The following is a 25,622-nucleotide window of genomic DNA, read 5'->3' as shown; positions in this document are numbered from 1 at the left end:
TGAGCCTACCTTAAAATGTGAGATGCACTGTTATTAGTGTGCCTGGATGTAATTGTTTGCTAAAGAAATATTCAATGTACATGTTTGCTTTACAAATTTTTAATGTGTAACAGAATTCAGTTTGAGGCTTCTTTTTTTAATAAATCAGAGCAAAATAATGGCATTTTAGTTAAGACTTACCTGATTTGAATTTCTATTTGTCTAACATTATTTACCAAATAACAAAAACAAACTAACCATACACCCACACACAAATCCAAGTATTGTATATCACCAAATTGATATATGACAGTTAATATCAAACTAAGTAAGACAAAGAGAAAGATTTCCTAAAAAATAATGGTGTTTAGTCAGAAAGTGTTGCAATGGGAATAGTCAAGGATGGAAAAGAGAATACACATTGCAGACTATACTCTGAACTTATTCACAGAGATTGAGGGGAGGAGGAGTTTTTAAGGGCAAACAGGAGGGTTCTATCAAATATTTTGATACAATAATCCTTGCCCACAGGGATTAATAAGAGTGTCATGGTGAATTTGAACAGATAGTTTATGGACAGATATTCTTGTAGAAGAACCTTTTATATAAGTTTATAGTGACCCCTCTGAAACTCTATGATTCCAGCAAAGTCATTAATGATAGATACTATCAGGCTAAGAGTGGTTTTTTTCATAATCTTCCAGCTTTATTTATGTTTTGTTCACAGAACTGACCAAAGAAACTCCATTTTAATTCTGAAACTTCCACATTCTTTCACAATCTCAAGATGCCAATTTAAATTCACTATTTTTATTTGTAGCTTTACCTACAAAACTGCAAAACAGAAAGGAGCTAAGTAGTTTTGCACATAAAAATATTGAAATGCATGAGATAACTGACCTTAACATACTTATACAACATTCCCTTCCATCTCAGAACCAAATAGAGAAAACACAATATGCTCCCAAAACCAATTAGTTATGGGAGTCCCCATAACTTCCAATCAGGGAATACCCAAAGCTTTTATTTTCTTCTTCTTTTTCATTTTTTTCCACTATAAAGATTTCACACTTCCTGCCTACCTCTCTGACTCTAACAAATTCAAGGGATTTGGCTGAAGCCTTTGATATAGAAAGCTCTTGATAAATAATAGTTCGACTGATTCACACATGGGTGAATGAATTAGGATCCCTAGAAGAAAGAAATACATACAATGCATACATACATATGTGTGTGTGTATGTGTGTGTGTGTTTGTGTGTATATGTGTATATATGTATGTATGTGTTAAAAAGGAATTTAATAGATTAGGTTACATGATAGGAGGCTGGATAGTCCAACAATGGGAGTCTGCACACTTAGCTGCTCAGTCCAAGAGCCTGGAGTTCTCAGACATGCAACTAGTGATACTGCCCCAGTCTGAGGCTGAAAGAAAGCCTGGAGAGTTGCTGGTGGGAATACCTGCTGAAAAACTAAAGAAATTGGAGTTAGATGTACACAGTTAATGGCAGCATCAAAAGAGTCATCTATTGAGGAAGAATTAAGCTTGCATTCAGAGGCTGGCTTCTTCTTTCTTCTGCTTTTGTTCCATCTGTGCCTCCAGCCTATTGGATGGTACCACCAACATTCAGGACATGTCTTCTTCCCTTAGCTACTGTCTCTCATGCTAGTCACCTCTGGAAACACCTTCACAGCTACAGCCCAAAGTGCCCTTTACGAATCTCTCAATCCAATTAAGATGACCATAATATTAACCATCACAGTGATCTTTGTTTCCAAATGTACAGTACTAATCTGCCCTCTTTCTTATTAGATTTTGATTAGAAACACTGGCAATGGAATGAAATCCTTGCTTGGAATATCATGTTTGACAAATAAAGCACTTTTAAGAAGATATAATCAAATATTTTTGAATGCCTGATGTTGAGTTTGTATAGCCAATGGTTTGGGAAAACTGGACTAGTATTTCCCTTATAGAGTTCCCAATTTTGGTGGCTACTAAGGAAGTTTGCTTTCTGGTAGTTTAGGGAAATGCAGAAAAGAATATATTCAACCAAATTAATAAATACTACAGAATTAGTCTGATACCAAGTTCTTGATTTAGCACCTTAAGCCTCCAGAGAATTTGAAAATCCAATCTAAAATTCTTTATGAAAACTTTCAGCAAATTTGACAAGACCTAAATTATCACAATTTTTGTATCCATGAAGGTAATTCAGCTAAATCAAATGGGACTAACTTTATCTTATAATCAAGGATAATCGTATTCTAGTGAAAATTTTTGTTACTATAGAAAAGTATGTCTTATTTTTAATGCACCCTCCCAGACTCTAAAATTTTGATCCTGTTCCCTATCTTCTAGCTTATTTCCACTACTTTGTAAACTTCAGGTACTTGATAGATACATGGAAATGGACAGAATATTTAATTTCCTTCCTGTGGGAAAACCAGTTTTGGTACCTACCAAACATTTAACTGGACTTGTTCTCTTGCCCAAAATTTCAAGTATTCTTATTTCTTTCAATATGTATATAATATCTGTCAAATAAAGTTTCTACTTTTCCTTTGTTCTTCCTCTTTTGGTGTCATTATGTACTGATATTTGATTCCCCAGAGGCCTTTCTGGATTGTAGGTTATCTTGCAGCTGTTACTTTATCCCAGGACATGAAAACCTGTAAGCAAGTTTTGTGAATACTTACTTAATAATTCAAAAGATCATCATGCAGCTGATCTCACTTGAGTGATTTATCTGTGAGCAAACCTCTTTCTGGACCATTAAGGAAATCTAGCAAAATATTTGAGACACAGCACCCCTTATACAATTGGAAGCCAAATTGTATACAATATCACCAAGAGCAATGGCATTACTGTCTTACAGCTTTAAGAACTCTCAAGATGACTGTACTACATAACCAACTGATTCTGGACTCCAGAGGATCCACGTGCAGTGGGCAGAAACAATTGCTGTGCCTTTTTCACTGAAATCCCTGACATATTGAGAACACCTATTGCAATCCAAATGCCACAGAATTATGTACAATTCTTCTCACTTCTTCAGCTGAAGTTTTGATTCACTGACTTTATAAAATCCTGTGGACTGGTGACCCTTGAGGCAAAATTGCTGTCTCATTTTAATACACACACACACACACACACACACACACACGCACGCACGCACACACAAGCAGGCATGCAAAGGCATACACATAAACACTCATTTCAGGTATACTTCTTTTAAGATGGATTCTCAGATTTAGCATTTCTAACAAGTTCACAGGTTATAGTAAAATTGCTTATTTATGCACTTAGATTTTTAAAGGCCTAGATTAAGCATCAGCAAACTTTTTCTATGAAGAGTCAGATAGAAAACATTTTAGACTTGTGGGCCATGACAGCCTCTGATGCAATTCTTTTCATAACACTGGCTGATGAAGTCAGGGCTGAACTTTCTAGGCAAGCACCATCTGAAACATGCCCTAGTCTTTTTGCATTTAGTTTCTTTTTCAGATAGGATCTCATGCTGTTTGATACTTTTTCTTGGACTAGCCTTAAACTAAGATCCTCCTTACTTTTGCCTCCCTAGTAGCTGGAATTAGAAACATGCACCACAACATCTGACTTCTGTTGCAACTCTTAACTGTGACAGTGTACCTCAAAGGAATCCAGAGACAATATCAAAAGAGTAGTCATACCTGTGTTTAAACATCATTTTAACATATAAGAATTTGAATTTTTTATAATTTTCTTGGGTCATGAAATATTCTTCTTTTGATATTTTTCCAAACATTTTTAGATGCAAAAGCTAGTCTGAGGTCATAGTTATCACCTGCAGTAGCCCAACTGCATGTTATAGACTGATAGTTTAAGACTACCAATCTATTAGATCTTTTACTCACCCTGGCTCTTATGTAGATAGGAAGAGGAAACATCAAATATGTCCTAATGTAGATATAAAAATTACTGGAAAAATACACCAATGCCAATTGTGAAGACAAATACAAATTAGCTGGTGCAGTGGCTCAAGTGGTAGAGCGCCTGCCTGGCAAGTGTGAGGCCCTGAGTTCAAACCCCAGGACTGCCAAAAAAAAAAAAAGAAAAAAGAATCATCAAATTAAAAGTAGGAGACTTACTTCTCCCTTTAAAGACAAGAGATGTCTTTTATTTTTTTCAAAAGTTTTGCTTCCACAAAACTGTAATTACACTGTCTCTTGTTTAAAATGTATGTACTTTCAAAATTTGTAGTCCTTTTATCTTTATCATCTTTATGATCTAGGTATCTCTCTCAAGGATCTGTGAGTAATTTCCTTGAAATATAAACAAGTAAGATAACAACACTGTTTTCTAAATTTTAAGGGAGGATTGCACCTTAATTTCCCTGGTTACATTGCTCTGAATTGCCAGACTACCTGCTGTCATTCAGTTTTTAGAAATTTATTTTTCCTTTGGGTAAAGTTAATTAGCTAATACAAATGGCCACTCTAACGATGAGATAATGTTGGGATGAATTTTGTCTTATAAATGCTTTTAAATCTTTTTACCTGAGGAGTAGTACTATGTATTTTGAGAACAAGAGATTTCTAGCTTGAGAGAATTTATATTTAAATTGATATCACCCAAGTATCATGTTACTAGGTTAATTATTGTTTAGAGGACCAATGGATGGCACTTACAACAGTGTTTGCTTAGACCAGGAGTATCTAGGAAAAAATCTGTCTTCATAGTACAAGTGAAATAAAAGAATTATTCTATTAGTATCATTCTTAAGGATTCAGGAATTCACATCCACAAAATTATGTTAGATTTCCTTCACATGTGTTCCTATGGCATTCTGGAAATTGTTTTTTCAACTGTTGGATTAGGATATAATGTCTTCTGTCATGTCTTGGTACACATAAGACTCAATACCTATTCTAAGTAAAGAAATGGTTACATCTTAACAATGAGTTTTTCTTTGTTACAAATATATCAATATTTTATGTACATTAGTTATTTTTATTTTCATAGATTTCCAAATATAAGAAATTTGATTGTCCATAAACTTTCAATTACCAAATTTACAAATTAATATAAGATAAAGTGAAAATAGTCCAAGTATATGCATATACATAATCTACAAATGCATATAAATTTATGAGTTAGAGTCAGTGAAAATGTGAAGTATCTAATTATTGAGACTATCAAACATAGAAAACTAGAGCACAAAAATATGCAAAATAAATTCCATCTCAAGATTCTAGTTTGACATATGAAACTATCGAAGTTCATAAAATGATAGAATGTTAGGCCTACTGAAACTTTTTATTAGGGTAAATTGGAATTTTTATACAATAAAATCTTATTTGTATCCTCATAGGGAACAAAATAATGTTAATTAAAATGTTGATTTTATTTCTATGGCAATTTTCAAATTTTTAAAATAATAAAAGTGCTATGTATAGTTTCATTTAGTGACATGGATATATTTAAAAAAAGGAAATTCCAAAAGCTGGAAAATGTTAAAAAATATATGTTATCTATAGAAACATTTCAAGTTAGAAATATAAGAGTATAAGAATTCCAATATTAGATTTAACTTATAATTAATTGTCAGTTGTTAGAACTCTTATTTTATGAAAGGTTTTAGCTGAATAGCTACAACTTTTATTTTCTAAAAAGCATCATTCTTCAAAGCATACATGATACAATTGAAAATGTAAACTTATATTTGTTGAGTACATAATATCTCTTAGGAGATAGAAGTGATGCTCTTTTCTTTGTCTGGTATCCAAAAGAAACTGGATATCTTCTCTTTGATTTTATTTTTACCATGAGATTATTTTATTTGCTTTTAAGGTGAATTATCTACAAGCACAGAAAGAAAAAAATGAAGTATTACTGTGGTTAAAAGTTTAGAGATGATTATATACTCTAAAAATTTTGAAATATATTACATATTTCTTTTATCACCAATGTTCCTCATTAAAATTGAAAATATTTGAATTGTATTGTAAGATTTTTAAAGTGCTATTAAATGAAAAATATGGGATACTCCATAGATGTCAATACCATGAAAAAACTGAACAAATTCTTGGGAAAAAATCTAGTCACATTAAGGTTATTTTCTGTACTTTGTATATTTAGTAATTTCTTACTAGTTAATCAGCCAGTGAGAAATTTCTATATCTTTAGTAGAAATCACACTTTAAAAGAGGATGCTTAGAGGATGTCCCTGAGTTTGCTGTCATAGTCAAGTCTCAAGAACACTGTACTGAAGTTAATGTAGCATTGTCAGTAGGACTGGGATTCATTCATTTTCTTCTCACCAAAATGGCACAAAGATATAACTCTCCCTTATCTCACAGCATAATGATGAAGATCCTGAAAGTGCTACAACATCTGTATGGTAGGGCTGATTCTGCTTATATGAAGAATGTATGTAATTATCCTCAATTCCTTATGGCTCAAAACATTTTTATGCAAGGACAGATTCATTTCATCTTGTTAGTAACCATAGTGATTTTAACAATAAGAACAATGTCAACCAAATCTAACCATCAGAGAAATCTTTGTTAGGCAAAGGGTCCATCAAAGTCATAATAAAATGTGTCCAAGGAGAGGAATGAAGGGCATTTTTGAATATTGTGACATCTAAATGGAATAACAAATTCACTAACAAATTTCAGCCAAATAATTACTATGAAATTTAGAGTATCATTGTTCTAGTATCAGAAAATATTACTTGTGTATTTCTACTATGTAATATACAATTACATATTTTTATATATTAGATATATGTATATGTGATTTGCACATGTCTTCTATGGTTTCTTTGAATTACATTTCTGGACATAGACATCCATGGTCAAATAACTTAGTAGCAAGTCATGCTCAGAGACTACTTTGGAATACTGGGTTCCACATCTCACAGTGATTTGCATACAAAAGACCTGATTAAATGTTCGTTTATTAATAGATTGTGCACACAAAGAATATTGGTAGTATGTTGTAATAGTTTGAAAACATAAGTGTTTATTTGGAAGTAGGATTTTAAATCCAAATTGTCTTTTAAACTTTAAACACTTTGGAAATTCACAAAATTTTTAAAGGACTTACGGAAATTTCAAGTTTGTGTTATCTCTGATCTGTCTTCTGAAAAAGAGTATGTATCTATCTGTTGAGTGATTGATCAATTACTAATTGGTAGACAGAAAAAATTCATCAAATTTCATTTCAGTTGGTAGAAATTTGGATTGGAACAGACAATCCAAAGTATACATTTGAGTATACTTTGATGTACATAATAGAAAGAGTGAGGAAAAATATTAAAGAGATAATATAAGAAAGTCTTCAGTGAAAAGCATAATGAACCCTAACCCTGAGGGTTCAAGTAAGTTTACAGAAAAATTTAAAAAGTCGGCTGTCATTATCCAGGATAAAATCTGTATCAGTCTCTGAAATAAGATGTGACAATTCCTTTATGACTGTATAATTGTCCATTGTGTATGTATACTAAGTTTTCTTTATTCATTTATCTAGCCATAGAATTGTTCGATTCCTTCGATATTTAGAATAATGCTGTAATAAACCTGGGAGGGCATGTTTCTCTTCAACATAATGACTTTATTTCCTTTAGGTATCTCAAATTCTTGAGAAGACTTTGAGAAGAATTTCAAGGTTCCCAATAGAAGAAATAACATTTGAAGATATGGAAAAGCTAATTAATTTGCTGCTGACATCTTGTGCACATGTGTCAAATTATTATACTGTTCTCCTATCTATGTACAAATATTATTTGAATTAAAAATTTAAAAAATTTAAATCTCATAAAATAAATTGCTGTTAAGTTAGAATGTTTTTATTGAATGTTTTTTAACACTTAGTTTTTTACTGGGAAGGTTTTTCCAGTTTATACTGTCACAATTAATAAGTAATAATTGTAACTTTCTCAGTGTATATTTTGCATCATATATTATCTGTTTTCTAATTAAATATATTTTTCATTATTTTATTTTTATACCTATATTTTGTTGTTAATGAGCTGAAATGCCTTACGTTTTAGACATTATTGTAAATGAAACCTATTTGCATAGGTAATTACTTATAAGTAGATTTTAGTTTATTTATTTTTTTTTAATTTTAGGAAAAGTTATCCATTATTTAGCCAATTCCAGGGAAGCATTGCTTAAATTCCTAATTTTGTCAAGGAAAGAAACAAAACCTCTTAAGTTTGAATAAAGTTTTCAATGCAAGCACTGAGCTTATGTTTGAACTACAGTAAGTCTGAAAGAAGACTAATACATTAATTGATGATTCTATTGTCTTTTAAACTCAGGCATAAAAGTTATAACTCTTTTTCTGTACACTTACAGATCTTTTCCTTAGTTTCTTATTTCCCTTTTTCGGGCGGAATTCATGTATCTACACAATCTTGTTTATTGAATTTCCCTTTGAGATTTGTGAAAAGCATTTTTTTTTACATGAAATTTTCAGTGTAAGTCTTGCTTTTTTAATTATAGTTTATTTGGAACTTTTAATAGTTTGTATCCCCAAATCTACTTTTTGTCCCTTTGTTTGAAGCATCCTTTTGAGAATATCCTAAAAGTGTGCATTCTGACTGTAATAATGCTTTTCATAGTACTGCTACATATCTATTGCACTTGAATTTTGCATTCATTTTTCAGAGTTGTTTTTGTGTGTGTGTGTGCCCTTTCTTAAAATTTTATTATTGATCTTATTACTTAACTGAATCATAAAGTCTTAGGATAAAAAAATTCTATAAGCTAAATAGTCGACATACCATTAAAACCAATGCTATTTACCTTAGGGATCTCATATTTTTAAAATCTAGTTACTTAATCAAAGACACATCATCTCAACCATTCAATGTGCACAGTTTTCTCAGGTTGCTGTCTTGTGGAATGGAGATACATTCACAATGAAGGCAGATAGGACCGCTACTTGCCAGAGTCTTCCATCATCCTGGACACACTGACATGAACTTGAGCAAACCAAAAAAAAATTGTGATACACAAGAATAGCTATATAGTTGCTTATTTTACTTTGAGGGTTGCTCTTGACAACTAATATGTGTTCCATACCACTTTCTGATGCAAATTAAAGGAATTTTTTAATTAAAAATATATTCAATGGAATTTACAGTACGATTATGCTCTATTTTTCAAAACTTCAAATATAACTAAAGATGAAAAATCAGGGCAGTTAGATCAAGAAAAAATGAAGTATTAATTAGAATGTATAATAAATATTATGAGGTTCTGAACATTTGATGCTTGTATTAGTCTGACAGGGCTGCCATAACAAATGCCGCAGACTGAGTGGAAAAAAATAGAAATCTATTTCTTACAATCTGGAGAGTAAAATCACAGATAAAGTTCTATCATGACTGGGTTTCTGGTAAGAGCTCACCTCCATCCTATAGATGGTCCCATTTTTTTCACATTCTCAGTAAAATGTGACCAACAAAATACCTGAAGAAATGCTCTTAAATTATATATATATATATATATATATATATATATATATATTTTTTTTTTTGCACTGCTGAGAATCAAACCTAGGACCTTACACACAATATTAAGTGCTATACCACTGATCCACATCCATGATACTTTGCTCAGAATTAGCAGAAAAAAATTAATTCAATTTTTTAATTTATTTTATAAAATGCTATATTGTTTTATTTTCTTCATATTTTAAGATTTTAATTTATAAAATTAAATTACTTGCATATTTGTTTATAATATATCAGAGAATGTTGTAAGTGAACTTAAGGACCTTTGGTTTACAATGTATAATAGTTTATCATTTCTGAGATCATTAGATTATACATAGTGACACTATCCATTCTGGTTTAACAAAAAATTCCCTCCATGGTCTGTGATGAATATTTGGTCCCCATTTTGGAAGATGGTATAAACTTTAGGAGGTAGAGCCCTAGCTATCAGAAGTGGGTCACTGATGTCATGGCTTTGAAGGTTAAACCTGTTGGCAGATACCTTCCTATCTCACTTTCTCTTTCTCTCTCTCCCTCTCAGCTTCCTGTCTGTTATAAGCTGAACAGACTCCTCCCACAACACCAACTCCAGGATGTTCTGTTTTAACCTCACTACACCACTGGGTGTGAATTGAAATATCTGAAAGTATGGCTAAAACAAATCTTTCTTTAAGTTGTTCTTTCAGATATGTTGGTCTGAGATATACAAAAGTAACAAATTTAGCCATCTTTAAGATTCCATCTGAGTATAGGTAAAAGAACATTTACAAAATAAAACTTATTACAAATATTAAATATGACTTTTTTCACAGTGGCACAGAGCTTAAGAAAAACTTTCTTTCATAAATACAAGTCTTAAAAAATAAATAAATAAATAAATAAAGTCTTCAAATACACAAATCCTAAATTATAATTAGTACAAGAGGACATATTAGTATAATCTTCATTTAGAATCCCCCAAATAATTTTACTACTCATAAGGAGAAAAATCCTTTTACATTTCTATAAAAACTTAACAGAAGCAGTAGATGATTAGAATTTCTATGTTTTGAATTAAAATACATCCACATTTATTTAATATTTCAATACATTTAATCAGTTTTTTTTTTTTTTTTGGTGGTACTGATTTGAACTCCTGGCTTTATGCTTGCTAGGCAGATGCTAGCCACACCTCTGGCCCAAAGAATTTGTCTTTGTTTCTTTTTTTCTTTTTTTATGGCAGCACTGGGGCTTGAACTCAGGGCCTTATGCATACTAAGCAGACGCTGTACCACTTGAGCTGCACCAGCCTTCAATACATTTTTTTATTCATTTATTCACAAGTGCATACACTGTTTGGGTCATTTCTCCCCCCTGCCCCCTACCCCTACCCTCTCCCCCACAACCCCTTTGTTTCCAACCAGAACCTGTTCTGCCCTTACCTCTAATTTTGTTGAAGAGAAGATATAAGCATAAAAAGAAAGACAAAGCATTTTTGCTAGTTGAGTTAAGAACAGCTATACAGACAGATTCCTAACATTGCTTCCATGTACAAATGTGTTACAACCCAAGCTGATTCATCTCTAACTGATCTTTACCTGGTTTCTGATCCCCTTCTCATGTTGACCTTGTCACTTTAAGGTTTCTGTATTAGTTCCTCTGGAGTGGGGCCATGAAATACTTCCATGTTTTAAGTTTTCTACTTATCCCCATACCTCCTGTATGTGCTTTCCCCTTGTCATGTGACCCATGTCCAACAACACTGCTGTATTTACCCTAGATCTAAAGTCTGCATATGAGTGAGAACATACGATTTTTGGTCTTCTAAGCCTGGCTAACCTCACTCAGAATGATGTTCCCCAGTTCCATCCATTTACTTGCAAATGATAAGATTTCATTCTTCTTCGTGGCTGAGTATTGTGTATAAATACCACATTTTCTTCATCCATTCTTCAGTAGTGGGGCATCTCGGTTGTTTCCATAACTTGACTATTGTGAATAGTGCTGCTATAAACATGGGTGTGCAGGTGCCTTTGAAGTAACATGTGCTGCATTCTTTTGGGTATATCCCCAGGAGTGGGATTGCTGGATCATATGGCAGATCTAGGTTTAGATTTTTAAGAAGCCTCCAAATATTTTTTTCCAGAGTGGTTGCACTAGCTTACATTCCCACCAGCAGGGTACCAGGGTTCCTTTTTCCCCATATCCTCACCAACACCTGTTATTTCTGGTGTTTTTGGTGATGGCTACTGTAAAAGGGGTGAGGTGGAATTTTAGTGTGGTTTTCATTTGCATTTCTTTTATGGCTAGAGATGAAAAGCATTTTTTCATGTGTTTTTTGGCCATTTGAGTTTCTTCTTTTGAGAAAGTTCTGTTTAGTTCACTTGCCCATTTCTTTATTGGTTCATTGATTTTGGGAGAGCTTAGTTTCTTAAGTTCCCTATATTCTGGTTGTCAGTCCTTTGTCTGATGTATAGTTGGCAAATATTTTCTCCCACTTTGTGGGTGTTCTCTTCAGTTTAGAGACCATTTCTTTTGTTGTGCAGAGCCTTTTAATATTATGAAGTCCTATTTGTCCATTCTTTCTCTTACTTGCTGAGCTGCTGGGGTTCTATTGAGAAAGTCTTTGCCTATACCTGTTAGTTCCACAGTGTTTCCTGCTTCTTCCTTTACTAACTTCAGAGTTTTGGGTCTAATATTAAGGTCCTTGATCCATTTTGAGTTGATCCTAGTACAGGGTGATAGACATAAATCTAGTTTCAGTTTCTTGTAGACAGATAACCACTTTTCCAAGGAACATTTGTTGAAAAGGCTGTGTTTTCTCCGTTGTATATTTTTGGTATTTTTGTCAAACTAAGGTGGGTATAATTGTGTGGATTCATATCCAGGTCCTCCATTCTGTTTCACTTCTCTTCCAGAAAGTACCATACTGTTTTTAGTTCTACTGCTTTGTAGTATAGTTTGAAGTCAGGTATTGTGATAACTCTAGCATTGCTCTTTTTGCTGAGTATTGCCTTTGCTATTGGTAGTCTCTTGTGTTTCCAAATGAATTTTAAGGTAGATTTTTCTGTTTTCTATTCAGGTGATTAATATCCACTTGGTTCAGTTTTGGATGGTCATAAGTATCTAGAAATCTAGCCATATATTCAAGATTTTCACATTTATTAGAAAATAGATTCTCAAAGCACTCTCTGATGATTTCCGGGATTTCCATGGTGTTTGTTGTTATCTCCCTTTGGCATTTCTGATTTTACTGATTTGGATTCTTTCTCTTCTGATTTTAGACAGGTTTACAAGGGTCTGTCAATCTTATTTATTTTTTCAAAGCACCAGCTTTTTGTTTCATTGATTCTTTGTATTTTTGTTTTTTTCTTTGTTTCTATTTAATTGATTTCAGCTGTTATTTTTATTATTTCTCTCCTTCTGCTTGTTTAGGGATTAGTTTGTTCATGTTTTTCTAAGAGTTTGAGATGTAGCACTAAGTCATTGATTTGAGATCTTTCTGTCCTTTTAGTATATGCATTCATGGCTATAAACTTTCCTCTTAGGACAGCCTTTGCTATGTCCCATAGGTTCCAGTAGGTCATGTTTTATTTTCATTAATATCCAGGAACCTTTTAATTTCCTCTTTTATTTCATCAATGACCCATTGATCATTGAGCAATATGTTGTTCAGCTTCCAATTGTTTGTATGTTTTTTACTGTTGTTTTTGTTATTGATTTCTAGTTTTAATGCATCATGATTAGATAAAATGCATGGGATTATTTCTATTTTCTTGTATTTGCTGAGGCTTGCTATGTGCCCTAAAATATGATCAATTTTGGAGAAAGATCCATGAGCTGCTCAGAAGAATGTATATTGAGCAGAAGTTGTATGAAATATTCTCTAGACATCAGCTAGGTCCATTTGATCTATGATATGATTTAGTTTTAGGATTTTTTTTTGTTTGTTTGTTTGGATGAGCTATCTATTGGTGATGTGGGGTTATTAGAGTCTCCCACTAACAGTGTGTTGGAGTTTATATGTGTTTTTAGGTCCTTCAGAATATGTTTGATGAAATTGGGTGCATTAATGTTGGGTGCATATAGGTTGATAATTGTTATTTCCTTTTGGTCTATTTCCCCTTTTATTAGTATGAAGTGTCCTTCTTTATCTCAATTGTTCAATGTAAGTTTGAAGTCTAGTTTGTCTGAGATAAGTATTGCTACCCCTGCCTGTTTTCAGAGGCCACTGGCTTGGTTAATCTTCTTCTAGTCTTTCAACCTCAGGCAGTGCTTTTTTTCTGTTAATGAGCACATTGTTGTATCTTCCTTTTTAATCCTGTTTGCCAAAAGCTGTCTGTTAACATTCAGTGTTAGTTTTGATAGGTATGTGGTGAATCCTGTCATTTAGTTGTCTTTGTTGTTTAAGGATTTGATTGTGTGAAGCTGAATTAATGTTACTCTTTACCTTCTTGCCTTTTCTTCTCCTGTGGTTTGGTACTGCTTTCCTTTTCATGGTTTTCTGTGTACAAAATTCCTTGAAGAATCTTTTGTAATGGTGGCTTGGTGGTCATATATTGTTTTAGTTTCTGCTTATCTTATAAGACTTTTATTGCTCCATCTATTTTGAATGATAGTTTTGCTCGGTTGAGTATCTTAGGGTTGAAGTTATTTTAATTCAGTACCTAGAAGACCTCACTCCATGCTCTTCTTGCTTTTAAGGTTTCCATTGAGAAATCTGCTATGATTTTGATGGGTTTATCTTTGTATATGATTTGTTTTTTCTCTCTTACAGCTTTCAATATTCTTTCTCAAGTCTCTGTCCTTTTTGTTTTAATGGTAATATGTCATGGGATAGTTTTATTTTGATCAAGTCTGTTTGGTGTCCTGGAAGCTTCCTATACCTGAATGGGCATAGTTTTCTCTAGATTTGGGAAATTTTCTGTTATTATTTTGTTGAATATATGATGAATTCATTTTGTTTGCACCTCTTGTCCTTTCTCAATGCCCATGATTCTCAGGTTTGGTCCAGAGTATTTTCTACTCTTTCCTGTACCACCTTTAGAGTTTGGGGTCTGATATTAAGATCCTTGATCCATTTTGAGTTAACATTGGTAAAGGGTGATATACATGGATCTAATTTCAGTTTTTTTGCAGACTGCTAACCAGTTTCCTCAGCAGTTTTTGTTGAAGAAGCTGTCTTTTCTCCATCATATATTTTTAGTGCCTCTGTCAAAGACAAGTTGGTTATAGGTGTGTGGCTTCATATCTGGGTCCTCTATTCTGTTCCACTGGTCTTCATGTCTGTTTTTGTGCCAGTACCATGCTGTTTTTATTGTTATTGCTTTGTAATATAGTTTGAAGTTGGGTATTGTGATACCTCCATCATTATTCTTTTTACTGAGTATTGCCTTGGCTATTCGTGGCCTCTTGTGTTTCCATATAAATTTAACAGTAGGTTTTTCAATGTCTTTAATGAATGTCATTGGGATTTTGATGGGAATTGCATTCTACATGTAGTTTACTTTTGGTAGTATAGACATTTTTGCTATATTGGTTCTACCAATCCATGAGCATGGGAGATCTCTCCACTTTCTGTAGTCTTCCTCATTCTCTTTCTTCAGAAGTTTATAGTTTTCCTTGTAGAGTCATTCACATCCTTTGAATGTCTACACCTAGGTATTTGATTTTTTGTTTTAGTTTCTGCTTATCATGGAAGACTTTTATCGCTCCATCTATTTTGAATGATAGTTTTGGTGGGTAGAGTATCCTATGGTTGAAGTTGTTTTCATTCAGTGCCCAGAAAATCTCACCCCAAGCTCTTCTTGCTTTTAATGTTTCTGTTGAGAAGTCTGCTGTGATTTTGATGGGTTTACCTTTGTATGTTATTTGTTTTTTCTCTCTTACAACCTTCAATATTTTTTCTTGAGTCTCTGTACTTGTTTTTTTAATGATAATATGCCATGGGGTAGTTCTATTTTGGTCAGGTCTGTTTGGTGTTCTGGAGGCCTCTTGCATCTGTATGGGCATAGATTTCTGTAGATTTGGGAAATTTTCTGTTATTATTTTGTTGAATATATTACACATTCCCTTTGCTTGCACCTCTTTTCCTTCTTCAATGCACATGATTCTCAGGTTTGGCCTTTTGAGGGAGTCAGTGAGTTCTTTCATTTTCTTTTCACAGGTCTTGTGTTGTTTAATTAATAGTTCTTTGGTTTTCCCTTTAATTACCATTATATCTTTGAGTTCTGAGGTTCTGTCTTCTGCTTGTTCTATTCTGCTGCACTGGCCTTCTATATTGTTTTGCATTTCTGTTTCGGGTTTTTCTGAGGTTTTCCTGAGTCTCCTTTAATGTTGTCTATTTTTGTCCTGAGTTCATTTATCTCTTTATTAATTGTGCTCTTTGTTTCACTTTGGTGTTTATACAGTGCTTCTAAAGTTTCTTTTATTCTTCTTGTGCTTTCTCAAACTCTCTATTTTTGTTGTCTTGGAATTTCTTGAGTGTATTCTGTACATTTTGGTTTTCCATATCCAGTATCATTTCTATAAAATTCTCATTGATTACTTGCAGGATTTCTTCTTTCAGATTGTACTTGTGGGCTTCATTGGGTTCTTTGGCATAGTTTATCCTCGTTTTGTTGGAGTCTGGATCTAAGTATCTGTTTTCTTCATTTCCCTCTGGTTCTTGTTTTTTGCTGGGGGAAACTGGTTTCCTTGTTTTTTCCATCTTCCCATCATTGCTCATGGTATTGTTACTGTCCCTGTACTCTGTGCAATTAAGTATTTTCTAGCTTGTAATAATAACAATGGTGATATTTAGAATGGAAGAGTGAGAGGAGAGGGCAAGCAAAGAAGGTAAAGAAAAGGGGAAAAACAAACAAACAAGTAAAACAAAACAAAACAAACAAACAAAAACAAATGAACAAAAAAACAGTGTCAAAGAAAGAAACAGGGAGAGATAGTGTACTAATCAACAGTAAGCTAAACAGGAATTAGAGAAACAGAGAGAGGATTTAAAAAAAAATCCCCAGGTTCAAATGCAATAAAGTTTTAATCTTAATAATTTAGGTGTTAGTCCCTCAGCCTTCAATCCTGGAGATGGTGTCTCAGAAATAGTTCTGTCATTGTCTCATCAATGGGGAAAAAAAAAAAAAAACCCAAAAACACAACAAAGTATCCCAAGTTCAAATGCAATACAGTTTCAGTAAGTCTTTCAGCATGCAGATGTAATTCAGTTGTTTTGTCATCAAAGGAAAAGAAAAAGAAAAAAGAAAAATAAAAAGAGGGTCTGGAAAAAGTTCTATGAATGTCTATGTGAAGCTGCAGCTCACCTGCCCACTGCTGTCAGCCAGCTGTTGCTGCAGGATTTATTGATTGCAGATCTCAGGGATGAGCTTAACACTCACCTAGCCCCTCAGGCTTTGTTTACTTAGAGTTTTCCTGGGTGCAACCACCACTGTTACAAGCTTTTCCCTTTCCAAGCACACTGGGGGAGGTGGCGCTACACCCATATTCTCCGGCTGGTGTGTTTATTTACAATTCACATGGGAAGTGAACCTTTCCCCCTCTCCTGTGGAGTCTTCCTCCCTATACCACTTTTACAAGCTTTCCTGCTCCTGGTTGCTGGGCATGTGCCACCACTCCTGTTTCTCCAACCCGGCTTGTTTACAGCTCCATGAGGGATTGCCCATCCCCCCTCTTTGGCTCTCAGTGCACCCCACCCTCTTTGATATGTGTCTTTTGTTGTTGTTGTTTATTATTCAGTTTGTTTTTTTCTCCTTTTCCCTGGTTGGGGGTCAGTCTGTCCAGGGGCTATGCTGATCTGGCCCAGGGTCGTCTGTGGGAGTACCGTGTGCCACTTAGCTCACCTTGTGGTCTGCTTCTCTCAAGCTGGTAGGAAATGGCATCTGGCAGCATGGGAGCCCTCCTGGTTTCTCCATTTACCATAGGTGGGGATGCTATGCATGGGCTGGGTGTGTGGAGGAGTCAGAGTTTTGCTTCTTCTCCCTTTTTCATCTTCTCATCATTCCACTTGGTACTGTCTCTGTCCCTGGTCTATATGTAAGTTAGTATTAGCTAACTTACAATAGTAAAACTAACAAAACCAAGAAAGAAAGAGACAAAAAGAAAAACAAAAATAAGAAAAAACTGGAGAACCAAAGAAATCAATGGGGAGATATGTTGGACAAAAATCAAACAGTAAAGAAGACAAACAAACACTTAAAGAAAAGAAAAAAAAAAATCCATGCTCAGGAAACATAGAATTTCAGTCTTCAGAATTCAGTCTTCAGAATTTCAGTTCTGGTGTTACTCCTTTAGCATTCAGGCCTGTTTGTCTGGGTCTCCTAGGGAGGTTTGGAGCTGGCATTTGGTGGTGCTGGAGCCCTCCTGCTTCGTCAGTGTAATGTGGTATGGCAAAGCATTTTACAAGCTGGGGGTTCAAGGTTTTGGACTTTTCTCTCATCTTTTTGGGATTTTTTTTGCTAAGTATGGCTCCAGCAAGAAAGTATTATGTTTGATCATCTGAAGTCTCCCAAGCACATTTGGATCTGGCGGCCAGTGTGCTGGAAGGCCTGCAGGTGGGAGGCGGCCTGGCAGGCTTGCAGGGCAGTGGTGTGGTGGGCTGGCAGGTGGGAGGTGGCCTGGCTTCAATACAGTTAATAAAGCAGTCTGAACAGGAAGTAAAAAAGTAGTCAGATGAACTTGGGACATTTTTGTGATTATTTTGTTTGGCTAAATATGATGCAGAAGTGTTGCTTGCTAATTATAATAAAATAACTTCCTAGACCACTGCTTATTAATTATTCTTTTTAATCCTGCTGTGAAATATTTCTCACAATTTTGAAAATGGGTTTATGAGACTAGGAAGAAGAAAGTGTATTTGTTATGGTAACTTCAAAAATCAGTGATTGTGTCAAAGGACACAAGGAAAAGGTAAACTATGTAATAGAAGACAATATTTGAAAATTATGACACAATGCATCCCTGCAATTTAACAACAGTCAAATAACCACATAACCTAATTAAAATTGGGATAAGTGCTTCAACAGACATTTCTCCAAAGATTTGAACAAGTTGTCATGAACATATAAAAGGATGATTAAAAGTACTCATAATCAGGGAAATGCACGTCAAAATCACAATGCAATTTATTATCTGATACCCACTAACCAGGACACCATCAGAAACAAACAGACTGGTCACAGTGGCACACATCTATTATCTTAGTATTCAGGAGGTGAAGGAGTCAAGTATCATAAGTTTGAGCCCATACATACATATGGAGTCTCAGGACAGCTTGGGCTACATAGAGAAACACTGTCTCAAAAAATAAAGAAAAAATTCAAGAAAACAGAGCAAAAAAAAGCAGAAACAGCAATAGAAATTACTGGGAAGTATTTGAGGAAACAGTAAACTCTGGGCACACTTGGTGGGAAAGTAAAATGTTGCTGCTGCTATGGAAAACAGTATAAAGATCCTTAGAAGGGAAATAAAATTGACTCCTTGCAGGAGCCTCTTTCCTGCATGCCGACTGCCGTGATATGGAAGTCCATGCTGATCTTTTGGCCAGCTGGAGCTACTCTTCATCCGTCTGGAACTACCTGGAGGTAGGAGTGGGAGGATCTCAAAGTGACAAAGGAGAGGAAGTATATGGGACTGGTTACTCATTAATGTTAAGTCCACTTCCTGTAGGATCACTATCTTCCAACAGTTGGGTTAGCGATGAGTCCGTTATTAGACCAAGTTCAGATCTTTCTCCCTATAATAACTCAGGCAAATGAAAAGCTAGAAATATAGATGGCATTTGCTCCACTTTATTATTGAAAATATTGCTAGACCTCTCAGAAAAAGTATGCAAATGGATGTGACCTTATTTAAGATAAATCAGTCATATTGAGAAGAAGAGGATAGTTCAGAAGTTTTTCACAAGGGACTTCAGAGGAAAGTTCATAAACTGAGGATGAAGATAAGTCCATCCCTTGTGTAGAAGTCACCACTGATAACATTATGCTTCCAAATTCAGAAGGTGGAAAAGGCAAGATTGAGGTTTTCGACAGTCTAGCACTCTCCAAATAAAACATAACAAAAGGAAATAGTAAAATAAATGATCTGAAAATAAACATATGACATATAACTGCTTAAAATAAGTAACAAATAAATGAATAAAAAAATAAAATATTATTTATCCATGTTATCTATTAGTTCTGCCCCTGGATATACTTCCAAAAGATTGAAAGCAGAATTGTGAAGGAATATTCGCACACAAATATGTAAAGCAGGCCTTTTCACAAAAACTAAGAAGTAAAAACAATCCAATTCTGAGGATAGATGACTTGATAAACAAAACACGAAGGGTAATCTGTTTAGTCATACAAAGATAAATAAAGTATGGTTTCAGATATATGGGCTATCTAATACCATCAAATTCATAGAAACAGAAAGTAGAATGTTTTTGTTAGCTGCTGAGGGAAAGGATCAGGAGTTGTTTGATGGGTATCATATTTTATTTTACAGGATAAAAGAGTTATGAAGATTGGTTGACCAAAAAGATGAGTACGCTTAACACTGCCATCTTCAACACTTAAAAATAGTTAAGATGATATATTTTCACCTTACACTTTAAATTTTTTTGTTTGTTAAAAGTGCTATGTTAAAGCTGTTAATATTTCAACTAGTGTGTATTATATATGCATTATATAATGTTTAAGTCAGGTTAAAAATATTCATCTTGAATATTTATTGTTTTTATGATGGAATGCTCAAAATTTCTTTCTTCTACATTTTTAAATATATAGCATATAATTTTGTGTATAGTCATTGTACTGTTTTATAGCACACCCACATTTCTTACTTCTGTTGAAATATAATCTATTACTCTTTGATTAACCTTTTTTCATCCTTTTCTACCTCAACTCTCCCAATCCTCTGGTAACTGCCATTCTGCTACCAACTTCTATGAGATCGCTTTTTTTTTTAATATACCACATGTATTTCAGTAGATTCATGCAATACTGTGTCCTTCTGTGTCATCACAATGATTTTCAGTTCCATTCATGTTGTCACAAATAACAGGATTTCATCCTGTCTTTTTGGTTGAATGGTCTTCCATGGTGTATAGACGCACATTTTCTTTATCTATTCATCAGTTAGTGGGCTCTTAGTTGCCATGTCTTGGTTATTGTGAATGTGTTGTAATAAGCAGAGGAGTGCAGATATCTCTTTGACAGACATACTGATTCCCTTTAGATGTATTCAGTAGTGGGACTGCTGGATCACATGGTAACTTTATTTTTAATATTTTGTCAATCATGGCTGTGTTAATTTACATTCCCACAGTGTTACAAAGTTCCATTTAGTCTACATTGTCACAAACACTTATCATTAGTCTTTGCCATTTTCACTGCAGTGTGGTGATATGGTGATATCTATTTGTATTTTCACTTTCCATTTCCCCTTTGATTACTGATGTTGAATGGTTTTTCATATACATGTTGGTCATTCTTTGTCTTTTTTTTTTTTGTGGTCTTTAGGATTGAACCCAAAGTCTTGTGCATGCAAAGCAAGTGCTCTAACACTTGAGCCATAACCCTCAACCCTTGTTGTGTTGAGTTTATTTTTCATGTAAGATCTCCCACTTTTGCCTGGGTCCTGCCTCTTACTTTTTCTTCCTTGAGATAGGGTGTCACTAACTTTTTTTTCCTGGGCTGGCCTGTAATAACCATCCTCCCATATCTGCCCCTTCTATAGATAGGATTACACACCTGACCCAATTGCCCACTTCTAAATCAGGTTATTTGTATATGTGCATGCATGTGTGTGTGTGTGTGTGTGTGTGTGTGTGTGTGTGTGTGTGTGTATGAGTTCTTTTGAGATAATTTCATATTCTGGATATTAACCCCATATCAGATATAAAGTTAGAAAAAAATGTTCTTTTGTCCTGTAGGTTGTTCCTTCATTCTGTTGACTGCTTCCTTTCTTATCTTGACATAATCCAGTTTTTCTATATTTGTTTCTGTTTCCTGTGCTTTTGGGATCTTGCTCAAAAAAATTCTGGCCAAGTCATTATCTTGCTATATGTCCAATATATTTTATTGTAATAGTTTCATAGATGCAGGTTTTACACTTAAGTATTTAATCTATTTTTAGTCAATTTTTATAACTGGTAAGAAAGTTATGCATTTTTAAATCTCTATTTAACAGTAATCAGTGATATGGTCTACCATGTTGTATCTATAATGAAATCTTTTTCACTGAATCCATTTAAGTAATAAATTTGGACACATGTTCAGCTTAGTGAATTTCAAATTTCCTAATATTTTCTGAGATAATCTATTTGTTAATATTTTCATCTGATTGTTAGATTTCAAACATTTTTTTGCCACCCAACAATAAATTTAATTTCATGGATTACATTGAGATAAACACAGAGATTTACTTGCCTTTTCTAACTTCTTCTCAATTCTCAATTTATTATATGAACTATCTTTTGTAGTCACTAATGCTAACTATGTCAAGTAAGTGACTACACAAGAAAACATTTATTAGGAAATGAGATGACATTTTAATGAAAATATATATTTCTATAATTTTGAAAAGTCAGACAATAAAAACTGCTTGCCTCCATAGTGTATCTTGCCAATTTTTAAAAGGTCTAAAAATTATTGAAGAAAGATACACTGATAAAAGCAAATGTTCTATCATTTATTATGTTTAAAATTTACATAGACATATTTATTGACATTGTGCATTGTGTAAGATTTCCATATTATGCTTTAACCAATTACAAACATTTGGCTTAAAATAGTGTACATGTCAATGTAACAACTTTGAAAATTCCTCATGAGAATCTGAAGCCTGTTATTCTTATCACAAAATTCCAAGTTAATCATAAATACTCCAACTTACAATCCTACATTTTTCTCTCAAAAGTCTAAGATTTATTAATAATAAAATTCTAAAGGACTTCAACATGCTGTGTAAATATATAACATTCAGAGTAACTAGCTTCCATGCTTACACTGAACTCAACATAAGACAAAGCCCAAAATTGTACTGATTCTTTGGCTCAGTGTATTCAAAATGCAAAGCAATGTGTCAAGCCTAATGAAAACAATCCTTTGTGGTTGCCAGTTTCTGATTGCTGTTATGGTTGCAATAAAATTCAACTCTCACTTGGTAAAGTATGAAGCTTTGATTAGCAGGACAGTTTGTTTTCTGAATGCAAGAGACAAGCATAATTCTGTTTCTCTAATTGTTCTCATAGTTCAATGAAATGAGAAGGAAGCAGGTTTGTTTTTAATAAAACAGTATTTTATGACCACACCTGATTAGGAAAACAATAAACTCATCAGATTCTGTGACATGAAATATCCTATCTTCTATTCTTGGCAGCCGGCTGGATATTGCCACAGTTTATAAAACAACTGAGAGATTTGTAGTTATGAAATTATTCATGTCACAAAGATTGGCCACTTCTTTCAACTGTTCAAGAAAAACAAGCCTTTGGTAACTCTAGGTTCTGTATGCTATAATACAAAACAAAGTACCAGTAACCATTCCTGAAGTAACTAATGTGACCAGAAATTGTTCTTATACCAGTTTGATGTTTTCATCTTTCTTATAATTCTCTTTGATCTTCTACTGCTTTTGACATCAGCAAGTAAATCTACAGAAATCCTTGTTCTTGAAGAGTTTTCATCTCGGGAAGTACTCTTTCTTGCCATATGATATAAAAATAACCACTCCAGCAAATCAAATGCCTCCAAATAAAGAACAATAAGTCAAGGTTGCTTGATGACTACCACACAGGCACCTGCTCTCCCAATATTCAAGGAAGCCATCTGTTGAAAAGATGAAACGCTAGTTAAGACAAATTTTATGGTCACAATAAAATATGAAAATAATATTTTTAAAGGTTAATATACATGAAAATCATAAATAATGTGCATACACTTTCCCTTTTCAGACACAAGTGGTACAATAAAATGGAAATATTGAAAATTCTGTTTTGAAAAAAGCAATGATTGATATATTAAAAAATTTGAAAACTGCAATAACTTATAAAATTTTTAGTAAAATAATAGATTTTCAGTGAAATGAACTTACTATAGGAAAGTTTCCAACATAAATTTATTCTGGAGTTTGCACAGATATTTTTGTGAGCATATTCCATAGTGATAGTTTGGAGTATAACTTAGAAGAAATAGCTATTACACTTACTGCAATCATTCTGAAGTTATTTCTCAAGATTTTACATTGAATTAAATATGTTATTCATTATTCTAGTCACAGACATAACATGAAATAACTTCAGTATTTTGTCAAAAATGGGCCATTATTACAATTGCTATATGACATCAATTTTTTTCATCTTATGATAATCATTAAAATTAAATCTGAGGTTTTTAAAATAATACTGAATGTAAAAATGGCTAGACATATATTAAAATAATAATTTTATTGAGTTTCTAATGAAAATTTATTCTTTAGATGTAAGCCAAAATTTTAATAACTGAGTTTTTAATATGAATTTATATTATGTTTTTCTAAGGATATCAGGGTAGACTAGAAAATAAATGATATTATTTTGAACTGAAAAGAAAGGGATGATAATATAAGAAATAATATAGGTAAAAAGAAAATATCTTCTGATAGTGTACATTATTTTATTGATTGAGAAAGGACATGTACTTACTTTTTAAATGTGGAAATTGCATCAATGATTATCAGTTCTACAGTTCTTTCAAAAGTATTTTTTATTACCCATCATCCCACTGATGATTTAAAAAAACTCATACAACATTAAATTTTATTCATTTCAATTAATACATTGTTTGGACAAAAATAATTTAATGTAACACTGCTTATCTTCCTTGTACAATTATTGACTAAGATGAGAAGAGGAAAGGGGCATGTGACTACTTGAAAATTCATGTTAAGAATAATTTTTATAGACCACCACACAGTCATCTTCATAGTCACATTGTGTACTGTTATAGCCATATGATTCATATGACCAGAAAGTGGTGAAATATCAATAGACAGTATATCAATTCGAGGATATCAAAGTATACAAATTGAAGTACATTTTTACTCTAAAATATATGTACTTTTCATTTTCTCTCATTATCTAAATAGGTTTAAGTGTCATTTCACATCAAAATCACCTAAGGAGCTTTTACAAAATATATGCATAAGATATATAGGCACTAACCCTATGCTGAATTTAGACTATATTGAAGTGGGATGAAAAGTTTCCTCAAAGTCCTCTGATGTACAATTTGGTACTGAGAAGTACTGTTAGACTATTTGTAGATTGAGTAACTTCTTTTTGTATCTACATCTACTTCTATTTTGGTATGTCTGGACCTGCATATGTGCATTGTGTGTGGGAAAATGAGTCCTATTTTTTTTAAATATCCTTTTTTTTCTGGCTTCTATGTTTGTGAAAGAAACCACTCTTGATCCTATTGCTCAAGACAGAAACAAACCATCTCTTCTGTGAACCCTTCCTTTTTTAACCTCACTCAATTCTACATCTGGAAAATAATCAAGTCTTCTTGATTGATTTCCAATCAGTATCATTCATTCATTCCCTCCATTTCCCACTTTGTCTAGGTTGCAACGTTACCTTGAATATATTAGAAAAATGTTCTTCTAATAGTTTCTCTCTAATTTTGTTTTCTTATCATTTTTTGCTTCCTATCAAGTGCATCATTTTAAAATACAATTCTGATTATTCACTTTGTCTGCTTAAAATCTTTCATTAACTATTTAAATCAAGATTCCTTAGCATGGTTTCTGCCCAAATGTAATGCAGAACTTGTATATAACCCCAAACTCATTGCTGTCCACTTTATTTCTCTTTCTATGAAATATATCGTGTTTCTTCCCCATGTCTTACAAATGCTTTTCTTCACTCCAAAGCACTCCCCAGATTTTTATCTGGTTACCTATTTGTTGTGACTCATTCCACCTAATCATTTCCTGAACAGTTTTCTACCCATCAGACTTAGGTTCTATCATTCTGCTAAAAATTTCCTCTGCCAAAGAATTTATAATGCTATTTTAAGCATTTCATATTTGCCACATAAATACATTTTAAGCATTTAAATAATTTTTTCTTATTTTTCCCCTTTTGTCCAGTTTAATACATTCTTTAAAATCTGACCTGTTCTCTGGCTGGGGG

The 25,622-nt window shown here is 33.4% G+C and overlaps 1 protein-coding gene across 3 annotated transcripts in view; it reads right to left on the bottom strand.

Annotated features, from left to right (window-relative positions):
• Positions 1–22,131: 22,131 nt before the first annotated feature.
• The window catches only part of Klhl1 (kelch like family member 1), a 411,513-nt gene continuing 408,022 nt past the window's right edge, over positions 22,132–25,622 (bottom strand). For all 3 annotated transcript variants that reach the window (XM_074043248.1, XM_074043250.1, XM_074043249.1), the window contains one exon: positions 22,132–23,274. In XM_074043248.1, the coding sequence (XP_073899349.1) occupies positions 23,215–23,274 (60 nt within the window). In that variant the 3' untranslated portion in view covers positions 22,132–23,214. The remainder of the gene's footprint in view (positions 23,275–25,622) is intronic.

The sequence above is a fragment of the Castor canadensis genome, chromosome 10 (assembly GCF_047511655.1).
Source record: "Castor canadensis chromosome 10, mCasCan1.hap1v2, whole genome shotgun sequence".
Lineage (NCBI taxonomy): Eukaryota > Metazoa > Chordata > Mammalia > Rodentia > Castoridae > Castor > Castor canadensis.
Note: the sequence above shows the minus strand (reverse complement) of the source record. Positions and strands in the feature narration are given on the sequence as shown.